General features: G+C 52.1%; 1 protein-coding gene across 4 annotated transcripts in view; it reads left to right on the top strand.

The window, feature by feature from the left end:
* HIVEP3 (HIVEP zinc finger 3) overlaps window positions 1-26,983 on the top strand; it is a 495,837-nt gene that overhangs the window by 428,983 nt on the left and 39,871 nt on the right. For all 4 annotated transcript variants that reach the window (XM_068539651.1, XM_068539654.1, XM_068539650.1 and 1 more), the window contains 2 exons: window positions 7,649-13,250; window positions 17,111-17,256. In XM_068539651.1, the coding sequence (XP_068395752.1) occupies window positions 8,181-13,250; window positions 17,111-17,256 (5,216 nt within the window). In that variant the 5' untranslated portion in view covers window positions 7,649-8,180. The remainder of the gene's footprint in view (window positions 1-7,648; window positions 13,251-17,110; window positions 17,257-26,983) is intronic.

Raw genomic sequence — 26,983 nt, 5'->3', positions numbered from 1 at the left:
TGACGTTGATACTTCGACCTCTTCCCATGAAATCACACATGTTCTTAATGGTATTATAATGGTGAATCCTTTCCAGAAGGTTTTCAATTTACTTTGCCCAGATCCATGAGAGGAATCACTGTCTATGGCAGCTATAGCCTTATGAGATATATTTCTTAAATAATAGGACTTGAAAGTTGAAATTACTCCTTGACCTATGGACTGGAGAATGGATGCTGTGTTACCGGCATGAAAACAAGATTAATCTTGAACATCTCCATCAGAGCTTTTGGGTGACCAGGTGCATTGTCAATGAGCAGTAATAGTTCGGAAGGAATCTTTTTTTCTGAGCAGTAAATCTCAACACCGGGCTTAAAATATTCAGTAAACCATGTTGTAAACAGATGTGCTGTCGTCTAGGCTTTGTTGTTCCATTTATAGAGCCCAGGCAGAGTAAGATTCAGCGTAATCCTTAAGAACCCTGGGATTTTCCAGAATGAGTAAATGAGCATTGGCTTCAACTTGAAGTCACCAGCTGCACTGACCCCTAACAAGAGAGTCAGCCTGTCCTTTGAAGCTTTGCAGCCAGGCACTGACTTCTCCTCTTTAGCTATGAAAGTCCTGGATGGCATCTTCTTCCAAATAAGGCTGTTTCATCTACATTGAAAATCTGTTGTTTAGTGTTGCCACCCTAATGAATTATCTTAGCTAGATCTTCTGGATAACTTGCTGCAGCTTCTACATCAGCACTCGCTGCTTCACCTTGCACTTCGATGTTATGGAGACGGCTTCTTTCCTTAGACCTCTGATAACGTCAAAATTTTCTTCTGTAGCTTCCTCACCTCTCGCAGCCTTCATAGAATTGAAGAGAGTTAGGGCCTTGCCCTGGATTAGGCTTCAGTTTAAGGGAATATTATGGCTGGTTTGATCTTCTATCCAGACCACTCAAACTTTCTCCTTATCAGCAGTAGGCTGTTTCGCTTTCTTATTCGTGTTTTCACTGAAGTAGCTCTTTTAATTTCCTTCAAGAACTTTTCCTTTGCAGTCACAGCTTGGCTAACTCTTTGGCACAAGAAGCCTAGCTTTTGACCTATCTCAGCTTTCAACATGCCTTCCTCACTAAGCTTAATCATTTCTACCTTTTGATTTAAAGTGAGAGACGTGTGACTATTCCTGTCACTTGAACACTTAAGAGGCCACTGTAGGGCTATTAATTGGCCTAATTTCAACATTGTTGTTGTCTCAGGGGAATAAGGAGGCCCAAAAAGAGGGAGAGAGACGGTGAATGGCCTGTTGGGACAGTCAGAAAGAACACACAGAACTTTTATCCATTAAGTCTGCCATCTTATATGGGCATGGTTCATGGAGCTACAAAATAATTGCAGTAGTAACATCAAAGATCACTGATCACAGATCATCATAACAAATGTAATAATAATAAAAAGACTTTGAAATATTATGAGAACTACCAAAATGTGACACATAGATAGGAAATGAGCAAACGGTATTGGAAAAATTGCTCTGATAGACTTGCTCGATGCAGGGTTGCCACAAACCTTCAATTTGTAAAAACTGCATTAGACTTGCTCGATGCAGGGTTGCCACAAACCTTCAGTTTGTAAAAACTGCATTATCTGCAAAGTGCAGTAAAGCGAGGCACAGTTAAATGAGTCATGCCTGTACTTTCTATACGTGATAATTACATTGAGTGCTCACAACAGCCTGCGGCCTAAAAGCAGCAGAGCCAGGATTGGCATCCAGGCCAGTGCTCTTTCCACAAGGCCAGGGCAGCCCCTCAAACAGAAAGACTTCCCCTGATAACAGTGATGGCCATTATTTCTTGACTGTTTACTACATTCCAGGAGGTACTATACTAAGCATTGCATATGAATTAACTCAATTTAAACCACATGTGGTACTTTTATTGTCCCCATTTTATAGGTAGGGAGACTGAGGCTTAGAGAGGTTCCCAACATTTCCAGTTAGGAGGTGGAGAAGCCAGGATTCAAACACAAGCTGAGTTGCAAAGCTGCCTTTGGGATCGCATGCTGTGTTGCCCTGTGTGTGGGCTTGGTGACTGGACACCTGCCCCTTCGCAAGAGCCCATCATGTCCTTTAGGCCTGGACCCCGGTTTGTGTTGCTGCATTTCCCTGTATCCCAATGTTCCCAGGCCTGGGCTCTGTCAAGCTCTTATTAGACTCCCCAGGACTAATATTGCACTGCAGCCGCCTGTGTGAGTTAGTGTGTTTGTTTGACTGCTCTAAAAGGGACCGAGTAGATGTGGCTTAAGATGAGCTAGACGGTGTCATTCTCTCATGGGGGCAGGTGACCTTGCTTCACGCCGTCCCTGGAGGTCAGGTTCCCTTCCATGTGGTCAGAGTTGGCTTACCACCACTACTACTTCCATGTTCCTTCCTGAGAAAATGAGGACGTGGAGGGCAGACACCTTTCTTTCTGGCCATGACCTATGAGCTACATCTGTTGGCCAGAACTAGTTGCAAGGGAAGCTGGTAGATACAGTCCAACTGGGTGACCACAGATCCAGCTGATACTCCGGGGCTTCAATTACTAAAAGAAAGGGGAGCGGCTAGTGGGAGACATTTTCAGTCTCTGCCACGTTCCCCATTCCCAGCCAGAGCCCCACCATTGGCCTTGGCCACTCTCTGTCCAGACTTCCTTCGGTGGCTCTCTGACGACCTCTTCCGTTCGTCTCCAGACCCACATCTTCACACTCACCCTCTTGCCACAAGCTGAGCCCCCGGCCACTTTTACTTTTCTTTGCAGCAAAAGAATTCTGCCCTGTCTTGTACACACATAGACACACACACACACACACACAGTGTCACACACACACACACACACACACACACACACTGTCACACACAGAGATTCTCAGAAGGGGCACTGGTTTTGGTGTTGGGTCCTTAAATAAAAACACGTTCTGTTTGCCTCCTGTCCAGCCTGTGGCCTTCTGTGCTGGGTTTCAGCTTTTGAAAATAAGGGGAAGGCTTGCTTTCCTGGTGTTTTTAACATCGGTATGTTTTATTATTTATGGTCAGTAAAATTTTGACCAGATGTTGGCATATTGGGGTGCATGCATGCATGTATATGTGTAACTAAATTATAAGAACTTTATGCCCCAAGTCTGGGGCAGATTGACCTAATAGCCCCTGGACATCAGGCTCCTGTCCCTGTCTTGCCTCAGTCTTCTCTAACTTGGCTGGTGACCCAAGCTCCCTAGTCTAGAGCCCGTGCAGATTCAAGTTGGCCCCCTGCCAGGACTGGTGGAATTGACCACCTGACAGAGCCCACCTCCCACCTCCCCTTTGGGAGCCCTCTGGGCGTCCACTCTGGGCTATGGCCACGTTGTCCCTGCACCTTGGATACGAAAGTGGTTTCCAGTTTGGTTTCAGAGCTTCAGGCCCCCTTGCCTCGGCCCTGTTGGCTCCTCCCTCACTTCCCACTCCCCTGAGGCCTTTGTGACTCCAGCCCCAGCACCCTGCTCTCTTCCTTGTTGGGCTGTCCTAATAGCTAGGCCTATGGAAGCTTCTGGAAGTGGGAGCCAAGTTGTCTGATATGCTAGCCAACTGGATCTTGAAACTCAGGTTCTCTTCATGGTTCTAAGCTGGCTTCTAAGCCAGAACTCTGAAGGCTGTGGCCTCAGAGGCAGGCAATGTGGACCCCAGAGCCATTCTGCCACCATCAGCAGAGGACATCCATCCTCCCTCTGGCCTGAGGCTCGGGCCCCTGTTGGCCCAGCTTCTGGGCCCTGTCAAGAAAACCCTCTACCTCTGACCTCATGTCACTGGTGACTTTTACAGGTGTGCTCACCAGTTCTCTGCAGAGGCAGCTTTTTCTTCTGTTACTTCAAGTTTATATTAAAACTTTACACATACCTTCAGAAGCACAGAAGATAGAAAAAAGCCATTTTCTTAGTGTCACTTGGTCACAGAGATTGGAAACAGTCCTTCTAAAGGGATTAAAGAGTTAAGTAAACAAGTGATGATGCCAGTGTGAACTGTAATCCATTCCAAGGCTGAAGCCTTCTTAGCCCTCCTAGGTTTGCCCCAGGTCTGCACCCAGTCCTGCTGCCCCCTCCCATTGCCTCTCGTATGAAGGACCTCTGGCCTGTCATGAGGTGTGGAGCAGGGCAGCAGAGCGCACTGGCCCAGGAGCCCGCGGACCTGTGTGGCCTGAAATAGTCATTGCCCCCGGCTGCTCAGGTGCCCTCTATGCAGAGCAAAGGGGTGGGCCTTTCGGCTCTCGGGCCTCACTGACCCACTCCTTCTGGGTCGCCGATGGTGCTGACATGTCCTGGCTGCTCCTGCCCCAGAGGGTGCTGGCAGGAGGGCCCTCTTGGGAAGAGCCCCGAGGCCGGCTCACAGGTGCAGCCTGGATGCTGACCCCAGGCAGGTGGTGCTGGCCCAGTGAGTCACCTGATGACACAATAGCCACCTGTCTCCCTCATCCACCCCACCCCTCCTACCTGGCCTGGGAATCTCCAAACCCCAGCCTCTGGGCACTTCCCCACCTGCCCCTGGAGAGCCTGTGGCTCAGTGAAGGGAGAACCACAGGACTCGATGATGTAGAGTCCTCCTTGGCCAACTGACCCCCACCCAGACTGATCATTCACCACCCAGTCATGCGGAGGGTCCCTTCCATACACTGGAAGAAGCAAAGCTTGCCACTAGCTAGTATTTTGGGGGTGCTTTGAGATCCTTGCATGAAAGGGTCACTAGAAATAGTAGGTAGCGTCAACCCTTTATTATCTATACAGAGCACCCAGGGGCCTCCCCCTCCACGCCCCCCTACAGGTACAGCCAAGCCCGGGAGTTGCAGACCAGTCCGGAGCATAGTTCTGCATCTACACGGCAGATGCTGGCTGCCTCATCTGACTTTTCCATGACTCAGCACTTCTGCCCACATTAGCTTGGATAAATGAGGCCTGGGGGTAATGCCACCAGGATGGACTCCCCAACCTCAGTCTGCTCCCCATTTCTCCTGTCCGGCAGCCACAGTGAGGTTAGGACATACGTTGAAAGGCCCCCTTGATTGTTAAGCCTCTGGACACCCACTGATGCTCATTGCCAGGGATACAGCCACGTCCTGTAGGGCCAAGCCGGTGCCTCCATAGAACGGGGAGCCATAGACTGCAGTGCCCATTGTGCCACAGTGGTCCTAGGGGGCATTTATTCGCCGAGGTGGAGATGAGCCCTGGCCAGAGGGTGGGGGGCGGAGGGTGGTCTGCCTCAGCTACCATCACTGTGCAATTTTTAGGGAAAATCACATCATCCTGCTAGGCCTCAGTCTCCTAATCTGTCAAGTGAGGGGATGAGACTAGGCAACCAGTCTCTAGGAATCCACAGGAGACCATGGTGTCATTTCAGTCCTCACAGCAAAGACCAAAAGTTTGTACCAGACCCCCAGAGATGGTACTTGTGCCTGGTTTGGGTCACAAGGTAAATATTGACTGTAAGGGTAGCCATTTGTTCTGATTTGCTTGGGACAGCCCTGGTTTATTGCTGTTGCTCCTCCATAATCATTAGTTGTACCTCTTTCCCTCTCAAAAGTGTCCTAGTTTGGATGATATCTTACATGGCCACCCTATTGACAGTAATATGATGAAATGAGATTTCCCTGCTTTGGGAGGATACTCTCTGCCGGAGTCAAAGGAGGGCTTTGACTGCTCAAAGAATAGCCTTTGCTGAGTTGTGACCTTCCATTGACAAAAATCAATCACTGCATTTGCTTGGAGGGATGTCATTTGAAGACATAGGTGATCTCATGCATCATTCGCTGCCCCTGTCTGAAGTACCACAAGAAAAAGTTCTTTTCAATCAATCCTCTGCTTCCTTCAAGGAACTTATATATTTCTTCCTCTCTGGATATAAAGACCCTGTAATGGACAATATCTCTCTTTTCTCCTTGACTGCCAGGAATCTCAGGTATAAGTGTATAGCTGAACTATAGAAGCACCGTAAGCCATTATGATTGTTATACCAATATTCTTTCCATCCCACCAATCCTGACCTCCTGCCTTATTTACATTTTCCTATGTTCTGATTTGTTATTCTTATTTACAACTTTCTTATATTTATTTATAGCTTGTCATTCTTTTAAAAATATTTATTAAATTTTGTTAGAGTTACATTGAAGTCTCTATAGAACCAAGATGGAAAGGAAACAAAAAAGGAATAAATTTATAGAATATAATTTTTAGTTAGTTATTGAACTACCTGCCCTTCCATGGCATGTAACTATGTCCGAGGTCCTGCCATTTGAGCGGAAATTATTTGAGTCTTTCAGACTTGTTAATTTTCTGAGCACTCTGTGAAAGTAGAAGAAGGAAACTTTTCAACACTGCATCAGCAAACACCCAATGAAAATAAAGGTGAGGTCATGAAGGGAGCCTGAGATCAGGATGCCAGGGGCAGAGCAAGCCTGCAGGAGAGGGAAGAAGGCTGCAGAGACACGGTCACCCCCCCAGACCCTCACCCAGGGGACAGACACCTGCAAGGTGACTGGGGAATAAAATCTGGCTGTGGGGAGCCTGAGTTCAAGTGCTGGCCCTGCCTCTTAGGAACATAGGACCTTAGCAGGCCACCCTCCCTCTGCAGTCCTTAGTTTTGTCCACTGGAAAGTAAGGTGGCTGGCGAGACAAAGTTCACAGTGACTTCCAGCTTTGAAATTCTCACCATGCTCCTGGGGAGAATGGCTCTACAATGCCCTTGGAGCCCAGGAAGCCTAGGCTGCCCGACTTTTGGCTGGCCCTGGCAGGGCACACACACTTGGGGCTCTGCTCTGATCAGCTTTGCCCCTCAGTTTGGCAAGGACCCCCATTCTGAACTACTTCCAGGGTATCCCTGGGGCACTGACTAGACAAGGAAAGGTTGAATACCTGGAGGAAACTTCCAGAATGACCCTCCAGCTATTGCTTGGCAGATCTGGTGGTCACGCTGTGTTAGACTGTGAGCTCCCACAGGCTGGGGCAGTGGTTTTAGCTTTTCTATGAAACACTGGTTTGGGAGGTGGGTTAGCAAGGGTTAGCAAAGCCATGAATGATGCCCTTCCTGGACACCCTCAGAACCCAGGGCCAGAGAGAAATACTAACCCGAGAACAGTCCCCCGCTTAGAAAGCTCATCTCCAAATAACCCACCGGCCCCAACTCTTGCACCAGCCATGGGACCGGCCGGGGTTCATCCTACAGCATCCACATCCATTTTCATGTTGGACCCCACTGCAGCCCGAGATGCAGTTGAGGCAGGAATTGCTGTTATCCCATTTCATAGATGAGGCAACTGAGGCTTAGGGAACTGAAACCCACTTGGAGTCACTCTCTGAGCAGGGACTGGAGCCCAAGCCTCCCATCGCTAAGTGCCCTGAGGTTCCCAGAGCCCCCCCCCCCCCGCCTCCTGCTCCCAACGCTCCACACAGCCACGGTCCTCAGAACCACAGTGGGCATCACTGGGAATGCAGACAAGGGAGGTACCAGCAGTGCTTCAATGCACAGAGCCTGGAGCTCTGGGTTCGGGTCGGGTCTCCCTGGTTAACCTGTAGGGATCTCACCAGGTTGGAGCTGCCTGAGCTGTGGATGAGTCACAGTAACTCTCTCTTCTCTTCTCTTCTATTTCTGTGTGTGTTTCTGTGTGTGTGCTCTTGTCAAGTAGAAGAGCGTGACTTCCCCTCCGCGGCCGTTCATCTCCAACACGGGACAAAAGAGGAGAAGAGGCGGGACGGAGCTGCCCGCGGCGTCCAGCGTGGCTTCTCTCGTGCGGGGACCAGGGATGCCTGGGCCATGCACACAGCCGTCTCCAGCCGTCAGCGGTTCACATAGCACACAGGGGACTTGTGGGGGGCCACTTGCCACTGCCAACTGAAACAATACAATGGCAACACTGACATCCTTCATGACGTTTCCACAACAGACATTCAGGCAGAAAGTGCTGGCGCGTTTTCTGTCTGCAAAGTAGAGGGCCATGCCTCACTGACGTGAACAGTCTGGGCCCTGATGACCTGCTCTGAGTCCACTTGCACCCAGTGACACTTGCAAAAAAAACTCCCAAAACCATCTTGGGTTTGGCTTCCATAGCTCTTGACCAATGTGGCCCAAGCCAGACGCCTCCTTGGGACGCTTGGATTATTCGTAAATGCGGCCTGCCCCGACCTTCCTTGAATAGCATCTGAAGTCCCGTGGAGGTCATGGATCCTGAACAGAGTGTCAAGGGCACCAAGAAGGCTGAGGGAAGTCCCCGGAAGCGGCTGACCAAAGGAGAGGCCATTCAGACCAGTGTCTCATCCAGCGCCCCGTACCCAGGCAGCGGCACGGCTGCCACCCAAGAGGGCCCCTTCCAAGAGCTCCTAGCCCCACAGCCCTTCCCAGGCCCCTCATCGGTTCTTAGGGAAGGCTCTCAGGAGAAAACAGGCCAGCCGCAGAATCCCCCCAAGAGGTCCTCCATCGAAGCCTCGGTCCACATCTCGCAGATTCCGCAGCACCCTCTGACACCAGCATTCATGTCGCCCGGCAAACCCGAGCATCTCCTGGAGGGGTCCACGTGGCAGCTGGTTGACTCCATGAGACCCGGACCCTCAGGCTCTTTCGTAAGCCCTGGGCTCCATCCTCAGAGCCAACTCCTGCCTTCCCATGCTTCCGTCATTCCTCCCGAGGACCTGCCTGGCATCCCCAAAGTCTTTGTGCCCCGTCCCTCGCAGGTCTCCTTGAAGCCCACAGAAGAGGCACACAAGAAAGAGAGGAAACCACAGAAGCCGGGCAAGTACATATGCCAATACTGCAGCCGCCCCTGTGCCAAGCCCAGCGTGCTCCAGAAACACATCCGCTCGCACACGGGTGAGAGGCCCTACCCCTGTGGTCCCTGCGGCTTCTCCTTCAAGACCAAGAGCAACCTCTACAAGCACAGGAAGTCCCATGCCCACCGCATCAAAGCCGGCCTGGCCTCGGGAATGGGCGGAGAGATGTACCCCCCAGGGCTGGAGATGGAGAGGATCCCTGGGGAAGAGTTTGAGGAGCCCACTGAGGGGGAAAGCACAGATTCGGAAGAGGAAACGGGCAGCACGTCCACTCACCCCGCAGAGCTGTCCCCGAGGCCCAAGCACCCCCTCCTGTCCAGCGGTTTGTACAGCTCTGGGAGCCAGGGTTCCAGCCACGAACGCTGTTCCTTGTCCCAGTGCAGCTCAGCCCCATCGCTCGAGGACCCTGCTCCCTTCGCAGAGGCCTCATCCGAACACCCCCTGAGCCATAAACCCGAAGACACCCACACGATAAAGCAGAAGCTGGCCCTCCGCTTGAGCGAGAGGAAGAAGGTGATCGACGAGCAGGCGTTCCTGAGCCCAGGCAGCAAAGGCAGCACCGAATCTGGGTATTTCTCACGCTCCGAGAGCGCCGAGCAGCAGGTCAGCCCCCCAAACACCAACGCCAGGTCCTACGCCGAGATCATCTTCGGCAAGTGCGGGCGGATTGGGCAGCGGACCACCATGCTGACGGCCACCTCCACGCAGCCCATCCTGCCCCTGCCCACCGAAGACAAGCCCAGCCTGGTGCCTCTGTCTGTGCCCCGGACGCAGGTGATCGAGCACATCACCAAGCTCATCACCATCAACGAGGCCGTGGTGGACACCAGCGAGATAGACAGCGTGAAGCCCAGGAGGAGCTCCCTGTCACGGCGGAGCAGCATGGAGTCGCCCAAATCCAGCCTCTACCGGGAGCCCCTGTCCTCCCACAGCGAGAAGACGAAGCCCGAACAATCACTGCTGAGCCTCCAGCACCCGCCCAGCACCACCCCCCCTGTGCCTCTGCTGAGAAGCCACTCAATGCCTTCTGCCACCTGCACCCTCAGTACCCCCCCACACACCTTCCGAGGCAGCTACTCGTTCGACGACCACGTCGCCGACTCGGAAGCCCTGAGCCGCAGCAGTCAACTGTTTACCTCCCACCCCCGGATGCTCAAGCGTCAGCCGGCCATCGAACTACCTTTGGGCGGGGAGTACAGTTCCGAGGAGGCGGGGCCGAGCAGCAAAGAGGCAGCCTCCAAACCCGCAGATGAACCGGAACCCAGGGAAAGCGACCTCACCAAAAAGACCAAGAAGGGTTTGAAAACGAAAGGGGTGATCTATGAATGTAACATATGTGGTGCTCGGTACAAGAAAAGGGACAACTACGAAGCACATAAAAAGTACTACTGCTCGGAGCTGCAGATGGCAAAGCCCGTCGCCGCAGGTGCTCACGCGTCTCCGGAAGCCGAAAAGAGCCAGGCGGAGCACGAGCCCTGGTCCCAGATGATGCATTACAAACTGGGGAGCACCTTGGAGCTCACTCCACTGAGGAAGAGGAGGAAAGAGAAGAGCCTCGGGGACGAGGAGGAGCCGCCCGCCTTTGAGTCCACAGAGAGTCAGTTCAGCAGCCCCGGGCCATCTGAGGCTGCTCGGAGCCTTCCCTTGGAATCCACCAAGTCACCAGCAGAGCCGAGTAAGTCAGTGCCCTCCCTGGAGGGATCCGCCGGCTTCCAGCCAAGGACTCCCAAGCCAGGGTCCAGTTCAGAATCAGGGAAGGAGAGGAGAACCACGTCCAAAGAAATTTCTGTCATCCAGCACACCAGCTCCTTTGAGAAATCCGACTCTCTGGAGCAGCCCAGCGGCTTGGAAGGGGAAGACAAGTCTGCGGCCCCGTTCTCATCACCCCCGCCCGCCCCGCATGGACGCTCGGCTCACTCCCTGCAGCCCAGGTTGGTCCGTCAGCCCAACATTCAGGTTCCCGAGATCCTGGTGACCGAGGAGCCCAACCGGCCAGACACAGAGCCGGAGCCGCCCCCTAAGGAGCCCGAGAAGACGGAGGAGTTCCAGTGGCCCCAGCGCAGCCAGACACTTGCCCAGCTCCCAGCAGAGAAGCTGCCACCCAAGAAGAAGAGACTGCGCCTGGCGGAGATGGCCCAGTCATCCGGGGAGTCCAGCTTCGAGTCCTCCATGCCTCTGTCTCGCAGCCCGAGCCAGGAGAGCAGTGTCTCTCTGAGCGGGTCCAGCCGCTCCGCCTCCTTCGAGAGGGACGACCACGGAAAAGCCGAGGCTGCCGGGCCCTCGTCCGACACACGCTCCAAACCCTTGGGCACCCACATGCTAACTGTCCCCAGCCACCACCCGCACACCCGCGAGATGCGGAGGTCAGCCTCAGAGCAGAGCCCCAATGTTTCCCACTCCACCCATATGACCGAGACACGCAGCAAATCCTTCGACTACGGCAGCTTGTCCTTGACAGGCCCTTCTGCACCAGCCCCAGCAGCTCCAGCGGCCCCAGCAGCCTCAGCAGCCCCACCAGAGAGAAGGAAATGCTTTTTGGTGAGACAGGCCTCTCTGAGCAGGCCTCCTGAAACCGAGCCAGAGGCCACCCACAAGGGAAGACAGGAGAGTGAGGAACCAAAGCCCTCATCCAGTAAATCTTCGGCCAAAAGCCCATTGCCCCCGATTTCCTCTGCAGCCACCTCACACGGCGGGCACCCGGGAGGCAAGAGCCAGGTGCAGGACAGACCCGCGCTGGGGGCCACTCCACCCTACACAGAAGCACTGCAGGTGTTCCCCCACCCCATTGCTCAGCTCCCCTTGCAGGAGAAGCCGTACCTGCCCCCGCCCGTCTCCCTTTTCTCCTTCCAGCACCTCCTACAGCATGAGCCAGGGCAGTCTTCGGAGTTCTTCTCCACCCAGGCCATGTCCAGCCTGCTCTCCACACCGTACTCCATGCCCCCGCTTCCTCCCTCCTTATTTCAAGCCCCCCCACTTCCTCTCCAACCGACTGTTCTGCACCCAGGCCAACTCCACCTCCCCCAGCTCATGCCTCACCCAGCCAACATCCCCTTCCGGCAGCCCCCTTCGTTTCTCCCCATGCCTTACCCTGCCTCCTCAGCACTTTCTTCTGGGTTTTTCCTGCCTCTGCAATCCCAGTTCGCCCTTCAGCTCCCTGGTGATGTGGAAAGCCATGTACCCCAGATCAAAACCAGCCTGGCCACACTGGCAACGGGAACCCCTGGCCTCTCCCCCAGCACAGAGTACAGCAGTGACATCCAGCTGCCCTCCGTGGCTCTCCCATCCAGCTGCTCAGCACCCACGTCAGCCCCTCCGCTGGCCCTGCCTGCCTGTCCAGACACCATGGTGTCTCTGGTTGTGCCTGTCCGCATCCAGACCAACATGCCGTCCTATGGGAGCGCCATGTACACCACTCTTTCCCAGATCCTGGTCACCCAGTCCCAGGGCAGCTCAGCAACTGTGGCTCTTCCCAAGTTTGAGGAGCCCTCATGCAAGGGGACGACTGTGTGTGGGGCAGATGTGTACGAGGTTGGGCCCAGACCGGCTGGGGTAAGTGAAGAGCAAAGCAGAGGTTTCCCGACTCCATACCTGAGAGTGCCTGTGACATTACCTGAAAGAAAAGGCACTTCCCTGTCATCAGAGAGTGTCTTGAGCCTGGAGGGGAGTTCATCAACAGTGGGGGGAAGCAAACGTGTCCTTTCACCAGCTGGCAGCCTTGAACTTACCATGGAAACCCAGCAGCAAAAAAGAGTAAAGGAAGAGGAGGCTTCCAAGGCAGATGAAACACTCGAGCTGGTGAAACCATGCAGTGTGGTGCTTAGCGGCACCGAGGATAGCAAGAGACTAGAGAAGTCCCACTTGGGCAGCCAGGGCCAGGGCAGGAGGGAAGTAGAAACACTGTCCAGCCTGTCCTCAGATCCATCCGACCCAAAGGAAATTCCTCCCCTTCCTCAGCCCTCATTGCCCCGTGTGACAACCCCGGGCTCAGAGGCTTTGAAGGAATATGCCCAGCCGTCTGGTAAACCTCACCGAAGAGGGTTGCTCCCACTGAGTGTGAAGAAAGAAGATTCCAAGGAACAACCTGACCTCCCTCCACTGGCACCTCTCAGCTCACAGCCTCTGTCAGAAACGTCCCCCAGGCCAGCCAAGTTGCAAGAAGGTACGGACTCAAAGAAGGTACTGCAGTTCCCCAGCCTCCACACGACCACTAATGTCAGTTGGTGCTATTTAAACTACATTAAGCCAAATCACATCCAGCATGCAGATAGGAGGTCCTCTGTTTACGCTGGTTGGTGCATAAGTTTGTACAACCCCAACCTTCCGGGGGTTTCCACTAAAGCTGCTTTGTCCCTCCTGAGGTCTAAGCAGAAGGTGAGCAAAGAGACATACACCATGGCCACAGCTCCGCATCCTGAGACAGGAAGGCTTGTGCCATCCAGCTCCCGCAAGCCCCGCATGACAGAGGTGAGTTCAGCCTTGTTTTTCTTCTCCCCACTGATTTTAAAAGTCTTTGCTGAGCTTTTAAAGCCACATTCTCCTCAAGTTCCATTTGCAAAATGAGAGCCAACCGAGTGGGCAGATTTCCTCTCTATCAGCTGTGACTGATCACCTTATCTATTGGGTTTCTTTGTCAGTGTCCCTCATGTCATTGGACTAGATACATTTCAATAAAGTGAGCTTTAAAGTGATCCACTTTCCCATTAGCTTCTATTGAGAAATCAAAGACACAATCTCAGCCAAAAGACAGCTGGAAAACTGCCACTCCAACATACATTTCTCCCTTATCTGGTTAGTCTTTTCCTGTTCTCCACATCTACCATTTCTGTTCTCTGGTGCCACTTGAAATCTTCCCATTGTCAGAGAGTCTAGAATTTGATGCAAATGACTCCTGAAATATTCCTTCTTTCTTTTCTGTGAGTAGGAGAGCAAATAGAGCTTGGCTGCAGTATCCCTCTTTACCAGTAGGTGGCAAGGTCACAGCTTGACTCATCTATGCTGGTGGTAGCACACAGCCCCGACTAAGGGCTCATGTTTACTCCCCCATTGCCTCTGACTTGAGGCTGCATCAGGAGGCATAAAATGAACTGATCCCTGCAAGTTCAGGAAGATTGACATTTGATAATTCCAAGTTTGCTTCATACCAGTGACACCTCCGTATCCTGACAAGGCCAGCGTAAGGATTTAGGCCATGATGTGCTATGCTGACTTGATATTTGTGGAATAACAATTGGTCTTATTGGTTGAGTAGCCTCACTGTGCCAGGCATTGCTCTGTGCCCGTGAATCCAGTTGATGCTCATCTCCACCTGTGAGGTAGCAGTATCATCTTCATTCTCTAGATGAGGGAACTGAGGGTCAGAGGGTGAGAGAGGTCCAGGTCACATGGCAAATATTTGGCAAACCCAGAATTTGAACCCAAACCTGTCTGACTCCAGAGAGTCTATTTTTCTTCTTTCAATTATTTGAGGAAAGAAAACCTTAAAAGTGACTGCAAATTTAGAGATGTTCATTAGTGTGTCTTCAGACCAGATTCTTTGACCAAATAAGTCCCCTAAATTCCTATTGTAGATAAATGAACAAAACTATGTTCGATAACTTCTCCTATATTTGTATCCTGCTCTTTTATTGAGTGACTTTTGTGCATTGAATTTGTCCTTAGCTCTACTTGATATTCTTCACCAAACTGTTTCCCAAATTTATTCTCTAAATATCCTTGTCAGTCTACAGACATCCTTAACTGAGGTTTCCACTTTCGCCATAAACATCATGACTGATTTTCTCTCCAGTGTCTCTTACTGGCGATGGCTACTCCCAAGATGCTGTTGTAATTATATTCACACTTAGAACTTATAGTGCACTTACTATGTACCAGGTACTGTGCTCAGTGTTACTTTTATCCTCACAACCACCTTGGCAGGGTTCTATATCACTATATGATTGATAAAGAGACTAAAGCATGAAGAAGTCAGGTAACTTGCACAAGGCCCCACACACGGTAAATGTCCTGGCTTCAAAACTAGATCTCACTCCAAAGTTCTTTTGGATGCTCAGGACTGCTCCTCTGTTTTAATGATTGAACACTGAAAGGTGGTTTAAGAAAAACAAAGAGTTAATTTGGCTTAACTGGGTTTGACAATCATTTGTTTAAAATGCTGCTTTCCTAAAATGAGCTGAACCGTGCACACTTTTTCCTGGAATATTCCATTTGATTCACTGGCATGTTGCCTACCAGAAGCTCACCAGTCTGGTCCGTTAATGTAACTGCATGGCCCACTGATTGATGCCTTTCTATAATTACACCCCTCTCTGGTCTCAGCTTGCATATCTCCAGTGACTGGGCACTCACCACCTCTTAGTACAACCCAGCCCATCTTGGGACAGTGCTTTAAGAAAATTCCCTATTATACTGAGCTGACATTTGTCATCCCATAGCTTCCATTCCCTGTTAGTAGCTCTGAAAAGGCCCTTTGGGCTATATCAGCATTTCAAAGCTCTTCCTAACCATCTTTGTGCAGGTCTAGGCCACCCAGTCAGGTTTGAGTTTGGTCACATACATTTTTTTTCAATTTTAAGCCCTGGAGAAACCCAAGCTTATACAAGAGTTCACTTTGCAGCCACATTTCATCCCCCAGGTTTCTCCTTCCTTTTTTCTCTTTGGGGATCATTTTGACAACCACATGCACTATTGCAAAGAGATTAAGAGCAAGGGCTTCAGTGCCAAGTTGCCCGAATTTGAATCCCGCTATCTCGCTTACTAATTGACCTTGGGCCAATTACTTAACCTCTCTGCACCTTGGTTTCCTCATCTATAAAATAGAGACAATAATAATACTTGGCTCATAGGACTGTAGAGGTAATTAAATGAGTTAAAATATGCAAAGTGTGTTTAGAACAGTGGCTGGCACATTGGCACTTGATCATCATTATCTGCAGTTATTCACATTATTATCATTAAAAGCTAAAGTGGATCCCTGGTCCGCTGCTCAATTCCAACAGTGTTTCCTGGCAGAGTGGCTCCTGCCACCAAAACCAGCCTCCTCTAGCTTGGCCCTGACATCACAGCTGGTTGTGAGACAGAAGTCATTCATCAGCCTGGGGGAGGCCTCTTGGTCCTTCCATGGATGGCCCAGATGGCAGGCTGAGATGGAAGTGAAAACAGCATGCTCTGGAAATCCCTGGGTATTGCATAAAATCACCTGCCTTCTGCCAAAGCAGCAGTCCATAGCCTCACTTGGTTTCCACTCCCCATCTCCAATTCTGAAGAGATTTTTTTTGGGGAGGGGGTCACTGAATCATAGAAGTTGACCCTGGAATGAATCTCCAAGATGGTCTAATCCCCTCAGACTCTGAGGCCCAGAGAGGTGAAGTAGTTCACCCAAGGGTGGCTCAGCATGCAGTGGCCTATGTGGTGCTAGAACTCAGATTCCCTGATTCCCAACCAGCTACCTTTCTGCTGAGCCCCAGCCCATCCTTGTAGGGGCAGGTGTGGTGACTGGCACAGGGACTTCTGTCCTTAGATTGTCCCAGCACCGGGAGACAGGGTTGCTCCTCCTGCCGGCTATCAACAGTGCAGTTCCTCATGACCTTAATGACAGTGGCATGAAGTAGGATAAGAATCTCACTGCTGGCCCCAGCCCCCAGCCCAGCATCGCCGCTTCCTATTAAAGGGTGCACCCACCCCTGCCACCATCAGAGGATCTAGGGGACATGTTATCCAGCCAGCTCTCACCACCGAGGCCCTTATCTCTTGAAGAGAACGGGTTCCCTGAGAGGCACGCCCGCCAGGTCCATGCCCATCAGTGGGCGGCACAGCTTCTCTGTGTCCGGCTCGGGGGCGGGGGACTGGGTGGGGTGCTATTGGTCAGGGCCTTCAGGAGACCTGCGTTCTGCTCCCAGCAATGCCCTTAACTTGCTGCGTGACCTTGACTTTCTCATCTATAAAAGAAAATTGGGCTGGTTAATCTCCAAAGGTGGAGCCTTCAATTATGTATTCAGCATTCCTCAAATGACTTCTCTGAGGCTGGTGTGACTGAGGAGACCAAGATGAGGACCTGTCCCCAGAAACCCCTAGACTAGTGTGAAAAAGAGAGCAAACGCAGCTCTCATGGGAAGGCCTGGTCTTCCCCTGAAAAAGACCTGGTCCGAGTCCCAGTTCTGACTTCACCTCTCTGAGGATCCGTTTCCCTCCTTCTGTAACGTGGGGCTAATAGCACCTCTTCACTGGGTAGAGGGAGGATGAAGTGTAGGTGTGCGATGCCATCAAAGGCATCATTCCGTGACCACCCGTTAACCAGCCATGATTTTGTCATTCCTGCGGTGGGCCAGGTTCGCCTCCCTTCGCTGGTTTCCCCGGAAGGCCAGAAAGAGATAGCTAGAGTGGAGAAGGAAGAGGAGAAGCGAGGGAAGCCGGAGGAGGACGCTCCTGCCTCCAAGAGAGGGGAGCCGGCGAGGATCAAAATCTTCGAAGGAGGGTAAGAATCACCTTTGGTTTGCAATGTCTGCTTCCCATGCAGTAAGAGCTCGCGCCCGCCCGAGGGCTGGGGGTGGTGTCATCTGCGTTCAGAGGTGGTGAGCATCTCAACGGGCAGGGCTGTGCCCACAGGAGCCCTGGGCTTCCGGCCTTCCAGGAGGTGCCATCTTTGTGGGACTCGCTGACCACCTCTGTTAAGGAATGCGGGCTCTTTGGTCGGGGGTGGGGTACGCCAGGTATGTGCTGGGGACTGGAGCCGCCTGGGTCTTCCCCCAGCCTCTCTTTCCTCACATGCTGGCTGGGTTCCTAGACCCCGCATTGGGATTGATAGTGATTCTCCCAGGTCCTGTCCGGACTGCTGTTAACCTTGGTGTATGTTCCCCAAAAGTCACCTCTGTCCTGCCTAAGCAGCCACCATGGCAGGCCTGGTGTCCCACAGGGGCACTTGGGCTCTGCTGACAAGGCTGTTTACAGGACTGATAGCGCACTGCACATACCAGCTGTGTACACCGGTCTCTGTTCTGACTGGCCAGAGTCCAGGACTCATTCGTTGGTAAATATTTAGAATAATACTCCTGGTTTTTCACCGTCGGTGCTTTGTCTTTGTAAACCTAATGATAGAAACATCTCAGAACTCTCAACTGTGGGGCTCCCCGGGCTCCAGCAGGCTGCCTGGTTTCAGACCTGCTTTGTGGAAGTGTTGTGCAAGCTGTGTTCTTTGTGACCACGTGTGTGCTTCTTGGGACGTGGGTGTCTGTACGCAGGTCCCGTGGTGTCTGTCTCAGGGTCCTGTGTCTGTGTCCCCAGTGTGATCAATGCAGCCCTCGTCCTACCCAGTCCTGAGGGATAACAGCACAGAGGAAAAGCTACCTCCCAAGGAGGATGGTCCCCATGAGCCCCAGCCAACACGGAATGTTATGGGACCTACGATTCTCCAGCACCTGCAGGTGCCTAACTCACAAGGTCAAAGTGGGAGGTGCTGGATTCCTCTGTAGCGCGGGGAGAGCAGACACTACCCAGCTCCCCAAGGCCTCCAGTGGGCATCCTCCGGTGGCACTGACCAGCAGGGGCTCTCAGGAGAGGGAGTGTTTGGAAACTGAACTTGGGGGGTTGGCTTGTCATAGTGACAGGGAGGGGATCAGGGAGGGCAAACATCCTGCAGTGGCAGGGACACATCCCCCGGGGGGGAGAAATATCCTTTTCAGAGTTCCAGTAACTGCTCCACTGAGAAACACTAGACCAGAGGTTTTTCGAAATATTTACCCTCCTTCCATCTGGGGACTGACGGGTATCCTCTTCTGCTACTTGGTTAGAGCGCCCCCGTGTGTCTCTGTGTTCTCACATCATTGGGGTCCTCCAAAGGCCACATAAGACTTCATCCTGGGATTGGTGCATCGGTCACAGCCTTCTCCCAGCAGTTTCAAGGACCATCTGTGGGGCCCCAGGGGGAGGCTGAGTGTTAGCGGCCATGAAGGAGGGGGTTTGCTTCTGCCCTGAGAGGCAACTGTCCCCAGACTGGAGATCTGGTTCCAGGCGGCTCCCTGCTGCCCTCATTCCCCCCCCCCGGGAAGCCTGAGCCCCGAAAAGGGCAGTTGGCAGGAGCCTCTCCCCACCCCAGTTAGTTCACAGCTTCAGCCACCGGAGTCTCTGCCACGCGGTCTACCTTCAGCTGAAAGGTGAAGGCCACACCTGAGTCCCCTTCTCCTCTTCCTACAGCCTAGGCAGGGGTCCTCACTGTAACCTACCCCCACCATCCCACCCAGGTCATCATTTAATCCTACCTGCTCTGTTCAGAATCTCCCTCTCTTCCCAGGTCCAGCATCCCTGCCCCCGAGCAGCTCTCCCACTTACCTGTTCCACTCAGACAATCCCCTCACCTCTCCAGCTCTGCTTCCCATCTGTAAAAGGCGATAATTACATACTTTGTGGATGGTCAGGGGATCCTGTTGCCGCCCCGTGTAAAGGCTGCAGTTCATGGTGCTGACAAATGGGCATCGGAGCATTTTTTCACCACTGTGTCCATCGCTTTTATCCCCTCCAGGATAATCTCACTCTGTCTGTCAGCTGCGAAGAACGTCATCCTCACTCTCTCTACTTGTCACATCTAATTTGAGCGCTTTGGTGGGGGGGGTTATGTAATGCCGCCGGTCAGGTCATCTTCTCCTGCAGCCCCGCTGTCCCATCTGGGCCCCCGCTGTACCTCCCACCCTCCCTTCTGGTGACCCCTCAACATTTACAGCTCTCTTGAGGCTGGTGTCACCCCCAGGAGCGTTTGCAAATGTGGGCATGAGAGTTTGGGTTGTCACAGAACTGGGGGCACCTCTGGCATTTCATGGACAGGGCAGGGTATGTGACCATCCTATCACCGACCACAGAACCACCTGTCCCACCCAAAATGCCAAGGGTGCCCCCACCCAGAAACACTGAATAGGCCCTTCAGGCACACCCACCTGAGGTCACCAGGGCTTTGCCTTAGGCCCATTTGTTCCTTCCTTCCTTCCTTCCTCCCTCCCTCTGTCCCCTCCCCCGCTCCCTTTTTTTCTTTCTTTCTTTTGTGTTTTTTTTTTAACACAGCAAGTATTTGTACTTCACTCCAATACCTGTTTGACAAGGGTCTGCAATGGGGTTCTGTTCCTGGGAGTCACTCAGAGATCCAGGCCAGCCAAGGCCGAGAGGGTAAGATGGGACAGTGGTGCCTTGTGCACTGACTCTTCAGGCTTCCACCCAGAAGCTTCTGCTCCCATCTCATCTGCCAGAGCAAACCGCAGGCCTCACCCAGCTCCCTGAGAGTGGGGAAGCACAGCCCCGCCATGCACAGGGGAGGACCAGGGCTCTTTGGTAGACAGCACTGACTACTCCAGAGGATTTACCATACATCTGCAACTTGTTGTTTCTACTCAGTGATGTTCTGAGATGTAGTCAGGTTGATCCATATAGATCTAATTCATGGCCGTGAGTCAAGAGACCAGACAGCAAGAGTAGACGCTGGATGAGTCCAACAGGCAGGAGTCTTCTCATCACTAGTCTCCTTACTATTCTTCTTGACGTCCAACCCAGCAGTTGATCAATCACTCAATCCATCCAGGAGGAGCTATTTATTCAGTGCCTTATGGGTGCTCTACGCCAGAAGATGCCCAGAGCCAAGGGGGTAAACTGTGGTTCTCCTCTCAAGGAGCTTGGTTCAGGTGCAGCACAAGGCCCGGTGCTGAGGTGTGGACCCCCAATATTGAGATGCTCAGAGCAGGCAAGGACTCCTGAGGCTGGAGCAGCCAGAGATGGCTTCCTGGAGGGGGAGGGCTAGGCCTGGAGGGTGCATGAGACTGGGACAGGCAGAGAGGAAAGGTGGGTCGGTCGGCAGTCTGGGTATAATGGTGACTCACGCACCTGGTCAGTCAGACTGGTTTCTTCTGGCCTTGAGTGGTCTCCCTGGTCACCGTCATCCACATCCTTGGCTTCAAACCTCACTGTGCCAAGGACACTAAATGTGAGTCTCCAACTAGGACCTCACTCCTGAACTATAGACCATTGCTTCTGATGCCTCACAGGCACCTCTGCCTGGGAGACTAGGGCATCTCGAACTCAGCGTGAGTTGTACCAAGCCCTCCAATCGCCACCAACGACATCTCCTTCCACATCCGGAGCCCAGATGATGTGCCCAGCCCTTCACACTCAAAACCTTAGTGTCGTCTTGGACACCTTCTTCTCCCCCCAACCCTCCCCCTTCCAATTAGTCCCCAAAGTCTGGTGTCCACACCAAGTGGTCCATGACTCAGAGGTGGTCTCTCTGCACTCCCTGTACCACAGCTCTTACCCCCCTCTCTCCAGGCCCCCATGTTGGTGCTATTGGGTGTCTTTGATCATGGTTCTGCCTGTGTCACACCTCTGCTCCAGAGCCTTCTGTGGCTGCCTTACCTGCCGGATCCAGTTGAAACTCAGGCTGGTCTTCCCGGCCCCACAGTCTCATTCACCCCTGTTGTGCTTCACCTTCTGTGCCTGCTGGGCTCTGCCCATTGCCAAATCCTAACCACCTCCAAAGGGCGGTACTCAGCCCTCTCCTCTAACTAACCTCTCAGATACCTCCATACTCCCTAGTTCTCTGCGTTACTTCTGGAATAACAGTGGTACTGAAATCCATTCCTGTCTCCCCTGCAAGTCCCCTCTTGGCTTGGGTCCCAGGGCCATGCTTTGTCCACGCTATACATGCGTTCCTATTTACCGCATTGATTTCCGGCACCCAGCCCCCGCCCTGCATTCCCCGTCCCTTCCACACCCGAACGCAGTCTGCATCTTCCAGGCAGCCTCCGGGAGTGCCCATCAAGAGCGTGTTGACTTTCTCACCCAGCATCCCTGCATTTGCCTCGGTTGTTTTAGAAGGACTCCTTTGTTACGAGAATGTTGATTTTACACCTACAAAGTTATACGGTTCATTGAGGGTAATGCCTGTGTTGTCCTAACTCAAGTTCACTTGTTGCAAGGAAAGCTGAGAGCTCAGCCCAAAGGGCTGGTGTGGAAGAGGAGGCTAGAATTGATAGGAGCTACCTGGATGCCATAAGTGATCATCCAGGCCCAGCTGGGGGTGGGGTGGGGAGGGGTCGGTGCTTAGGCCTGAAGGGAATGATGAGATCAGAGGGTAAAACCATGGAGGCCAGGCCCAGCTGGGGTGGGGAGTCCTCAGAAAGGTGGCCATTGTCAAGGGGCAAGGGGTGGGCTGGGTTTAGAGGGGCAGCCCAGCCTCAACTTGGAACTGGAATACAGGGCAGGGGACAGAAGCCCAGCTGTGGGCTGGGCCAGTGAGTGTGGGTATGGTGACTCACAGGCATGCGGCTGTCCGGGGCTGCCTCCCAAGCCCTTCAGGCCTTCAGTAGAAGGCATCCACGCCAGACCCTGCCACCGCCAATGGCAGGACTCAGCCATTGAGGGAGGACCATCTGTGCTCCTGTCCAAGGGTACTGACCCCCATCTCTTCCCAGCTCTCCAGTACCGCCCAATACATCCCTCCAGCCACTGCCTCTCTCCTAGCCCGTTCAATTCAGCACATCCAAACTTAAAGTTTCCCACCTTAAAAACATTCCTTTTACTAAAGGGCTTATTCGCCAGATTTTTCTGTTTTCCTCAAAAGGAAAACTCCGGAAAGCGATGACTATACTTGCTCACGTCTCATCTTTCCTCCCATCCTCTCTCAGACTCATGCCAGTGGGGCTCTGGTCTCATCACACCTCAAAAGCTGCGCTTATCAAGGTCAACAGTGACCTCCAACGCTGAAGAATTCCGTGGTCAGTTCTCATTTCTCTTCTTTCCTGACCTGCTGGCAGCATTTGACACAGGTGACCCCTCCACCCTCCTCGAAACGCTTTGTCCCCTGGTTTCCAGGCGGCCATCTTTCTTGACCCTCCTCTTCTTTGCCAGCAGCACTTTCTCGTCATCTTTGGTGATTTCCCACCATCTCCTGATCTCTAAACATTAGGGCCCCCAGGGCTCAGCCCCTGGGCTTCCCCTTTTCTCTGTGTAAACTCACTCCCAAGGTGGCTCTGTGTACCATCTATAGGCTGATGACTCCCAGACTCGCATTTCCCGCCGGACTTCTCCTCGCAGCTCCGTGTCAGGTCTCAGCCATCTGTGTGATGGTCACCTGGGCGTCCGATGAACTCATCCTTAGAACACAGCACAGCAGATGCTGAAGAACCACTGTGACTCCTGGGGCTCTTGGTATATTTGTTAAAGAAATTATTTTGAAAGTTCGCTTAATTTGGTACAGTTCCACTTGAAGGAGTTATATTTTTAACAGGTGTGCTTTTCTATCTCATGTATTTTCATTTCTAATAGCTGAATTTATTTTTACTGAGGTCTGAGAGTTTATGCAGTATATCCACACGTGGTTTATTGTGTACCTATATTTTTAAAAGCAAGCACGTGTGCACACGCATATGTGTGTGTGTATTTATGAAATAGTAGCTTGGAGAGAGTAGTTTTAATTTTTAAAAATTTAAATTTTGTTTGCTAATAATTTTTCGCAAACCCATTTCTTCTTGGACTTTGAAACCTAAAAGTGCAGCATATTTTCTATCCTAAATTTCTAAATTTCTACTCTGTGTAGCCCCATCTTACTGTGAACTCCAGATTAAGGATGTTGTTGAATTATGCCTTTGGGAATAGTTGTTACCTCTGTATATTTATTGGGGACCAAATTGATTAAACTATGAATTAAATACATAATAATAAGTTGGAGGTTTTTGGATAGGTGTAAAGAATAAACTCCGCAGGTAAACCACTCTAAAAATCCAAACTGGAACAAAAACAGCTTGCTACCGATGTGTTCATAACGTAAAGGTTGTGAAATGTAAACATAGGCAGAGAAACTGTGTGCATTTGCTCATTCGCTGAATGTCTTTTTGAAAGTTTTTTGAGTGGCCAAAGAAAAAAAGATATACTTTGAAAGAAGGAAGCAAAATCACTTGTTCAAACTCTGCACAGGCAACTTCATTTTTCCTGTCTTCAGGCCCCAAACGGCTCTGTCTCACCTCCATCAACAAATCCTGTCAACTCACCCTGTGAAACCATATCCAGAATCTGCCCATTTTTCCCACCTCCTGGGTCAAACCACTGCCAAGATTCATCTGGTTTGTCACAGTGTCCTGCTGTAATCTCCTGCTTCCACCCTTACCCACTACAGTGTATTCTTAACCCGGCAACCAGAATGATCCTGTTTAACATCAGCAGACCCTGTCACTCCCACTCTGCACCCTCCACAGCCCACAAGTGGCCTGCGTGTGCTGGCCCCAGGTCCTCCCTGACCTCTGCCTACCCCTCTACCCCTTGCTTCCTGTGCTCCAGCCGAGGATCTCTTTGTCAGACATGCTTCTGCCTCAGGGCCTTTGCACTTGCTGTGCCCGCTGCCTTGAACACTTCTTTTTAAAAATAAATTTATTTATTTTATTTATTTATTTTTGTCTGCTTTGGGTCTTCATTGCTGCACACGGGCTTTCTCTAGTTGGGGCTAGCGGGGGGCTACTCTTCACCGCAGTGTGCGGACTTCTCATTGTGGTGGCTTCTCTTGTTGTGGAGCACGGCCTCTAGGCATGTGGGCTTCAGTAGTTGTGGTACGTGGGCTCAGTAGTTGTGGCTCCTGGGTTCTAGAGTGCAGGCTCAGTAGCTGTGGCGTACGGGCTTAGTTGCTCCGTGGCATGTGTGATCATCCCGGACCAGGGCTCGAAACTGTGTCCCCTGCATTGGCAGGCGGATTCTTAACCACTGCGCCACCAGGGAAGCCTCTGCCTTGAACACTTTTTCCAGGGTCCCGCAGCTCCCTCACTTCCTTCAGTCACACTTTGGTGAAGCCCTTCCCAGGCCACCCTCCCACATGTACCCTCCTCTAGCATTTCTTATCCCCCTTCCCTTCCCTGCTTTATTTTTCCCCAGAAAGTCACTAGTTTGTTTCTGTTTCCTCCACCAGAATGTACACCCTGTGAGAGGACAGGAATTGTGCTTTATTCATTGCTGTATCCCCAGTGCTAAAATGGTGCCTAGCAGTGCTAGAGAATGTTTATTAAATGAAGGAATCTCCCTTTACCTGAGACCTCTGGTGAGGGGCCAGATCCCTGAACTCAGCAGCTCTCAGAATCCGTGACAGGGTGGACGCTCTGGGTCTCAGGAAGGAGCAAGGACACGGAATCAGGGCCGAACCAGGCCGGACAGGACCAACCCACCAACCTGGAGTCAGGCTTGGTCTGGGAAGGTGAAGTCCGGTGGCCTCGGCTATGGGGCAAGCACCTGGGGCTGGGAGCCAAGGTCGTTTGCTTGCTGACCTGCCTTGCAAGTGTTACAGGTAAAAATGAAACATGATTCCAAAAAGGACCGGCTCATGGGCTGCCAGCTCCTAGGCCAGTGCCTGCTCTGAGCAGATCCCTTGTGTCTCGGGGGCCGGAGAGAAGTGGTCTTGGGCACCCAACCCTGGATAGAGGCTGCCGTCCTTCCTGGGTGAGTCCAGGCTGCCAGGGCCCTGTCTTCTTCCTGATCCAGTGCCTTGGTTTCTCTTTAATTCTCAGACTTCTTCCTGGAAGTGTAGACATGCAGCTCTGAGTGTGGCCCCAGTGGGCCGGGAGTGAATTCTCCAGCCTCCATCACATGCGCTCCACACTGGTTTTGTTCTCTTTCTGTTTCCCCCAAATCCTGTTGTTTCATCTCTCCTAGGGAATGTGACCTGAGCTTTGAGAAGGGGGTGGGGGTAGGGAAGGGTGGGATATTGCAGAGTCCAGGTGCGACATCCAGTGGCTCAGACCAGGGAGACCACGTTGGAGATGGGGGTGGAGCTAGAGGACTTCTGGTGAATTGAATATGAAGGGTGAGGACGAGAAGCTTGGAATGAAGAATGACTGCCATGTTCCTGGCTCGAGTAACAGCTGGATGGATGGTGCTGCCATTTACCGAGATGGGCAGGGATGGGGAAGAGAGTAAGAAAGGGGCTCGGGGAAGGGGAGATCAAAGCTTGGTGGACATGTTCACTTTGAGATGCCAGTCAGACATCCAAGTGTTCAGGAAGGCGTGTGGCAATTGGATATGTGAGCCTGGCCTTCAGAGGACAGGAAATACACATTTGGGACATGCGTTTGTCAATGCGTAGATGCTGTTTAGGAGGATGGAACTGGATGGGGTCACTTGGGGAGAGGGGAGGAGAAAAAAGAATAGGGCATCCAGGACTGAGCCGGAATATGCCAGCAGTCAGAGGGCAGGTAGAGATGAAGCTGCAAGAGTCTGAGAAGGAGAAGCCAGAGGAGTGGCAGAGACCTGGCAGAGTGAGAAGTCATGGAAGCCAAGGGCAGAGGGAGTTCAAGGTCATCTGTGCTGAGGCCCGCTTAGAGGCCCAGAGCAGGGAGGCCAGGCAAGTGTCCACGGGATGTGGCCACATGTGGGTCACTGATGGGACCTTGATGGGAGCTGTTTTGGGAAATGGAGACCTGAAGGCAGCACGTGTAAGTAAACCTGTCCCAAGAGGCTGGCTATGGAGGGAAGGAGGAAAAAACGAGGGGGTGAGGGGTGGGACCTGGGTGAGTGTGTATGAGGCTGAGCAGGTGGGTGTTTACACAGAGAGATCTTCAGTGTGCTTGTGCTGCTGGGGGTGTGGAGGTGGTAGGCGCAGATGACAGTGCCTGGAGAGAAGGGGCCGAGCGCAGGGCGGGGTTCTAGAAGAGGTGCAAGGGGTGGGGCTGAGCTGATGAGAAGGGGGTGCTTCTCCTAGAGTAACAGGAGGAAAGACAGATGCGGGTGCGCTGCAGGCAGACTGATGGTTTCGGGGGGGAGTGGGGAGGGTTCTCTCAGCCCCCATCCAGACCTCTTCTCACTGTTCCTGGACAGCTACATTCCCAGCAATAGATTCGTGAATGGCTGTTTTGAAAACAAAAGCAGGAAATGTCTGTTCCTAGGAAACCACTTAGATTCTTGGAAAAGTTATTCCTTTGTAAAGATTATCCTCCAAATAAATATCTCAGAGGTTAAATTGTCTAGTTAGATTGACTCTTTGTACTGGCCTAGCATCTTTCTCCTGAGCACTCAAAAGGCTTCCCAGGGAACACTGGCTCCAGGCATTAGAGAAAGCTGATTATGTCACTATGAAACCTAAGTCACCGACAGTGGAAAAAAAAAAAAAATGAAAAAGAAAAGACATATTGATCACGGGGCAGACTGAGTGTCTGAGTATGCTGGGGCCAGAGTCCCCAGAGCCCTGAGGATGGTCA

Source organism: Eschrichtius robustus, chromosome 3, assembly GCF_028021215.1.
Source record: "Eschrichtius robustus isolate mEscRob2 chromosome 3, mEscRob2.pri, whole genome shotgun sequence".
Taxonomy (NCBI): domain Eukaryota; kingdom Metazoa; phylum Chordata; class Mammalia; order Artiodactyla; family Eschrichtiidae; genus Eschrichtius; species Eschrichtius robustus.
The sequence above is the reverse complement of the archived record's forward strand: the minus strand, read 5'-3'. Positions and strand labels throughout refer to the sequence as shown.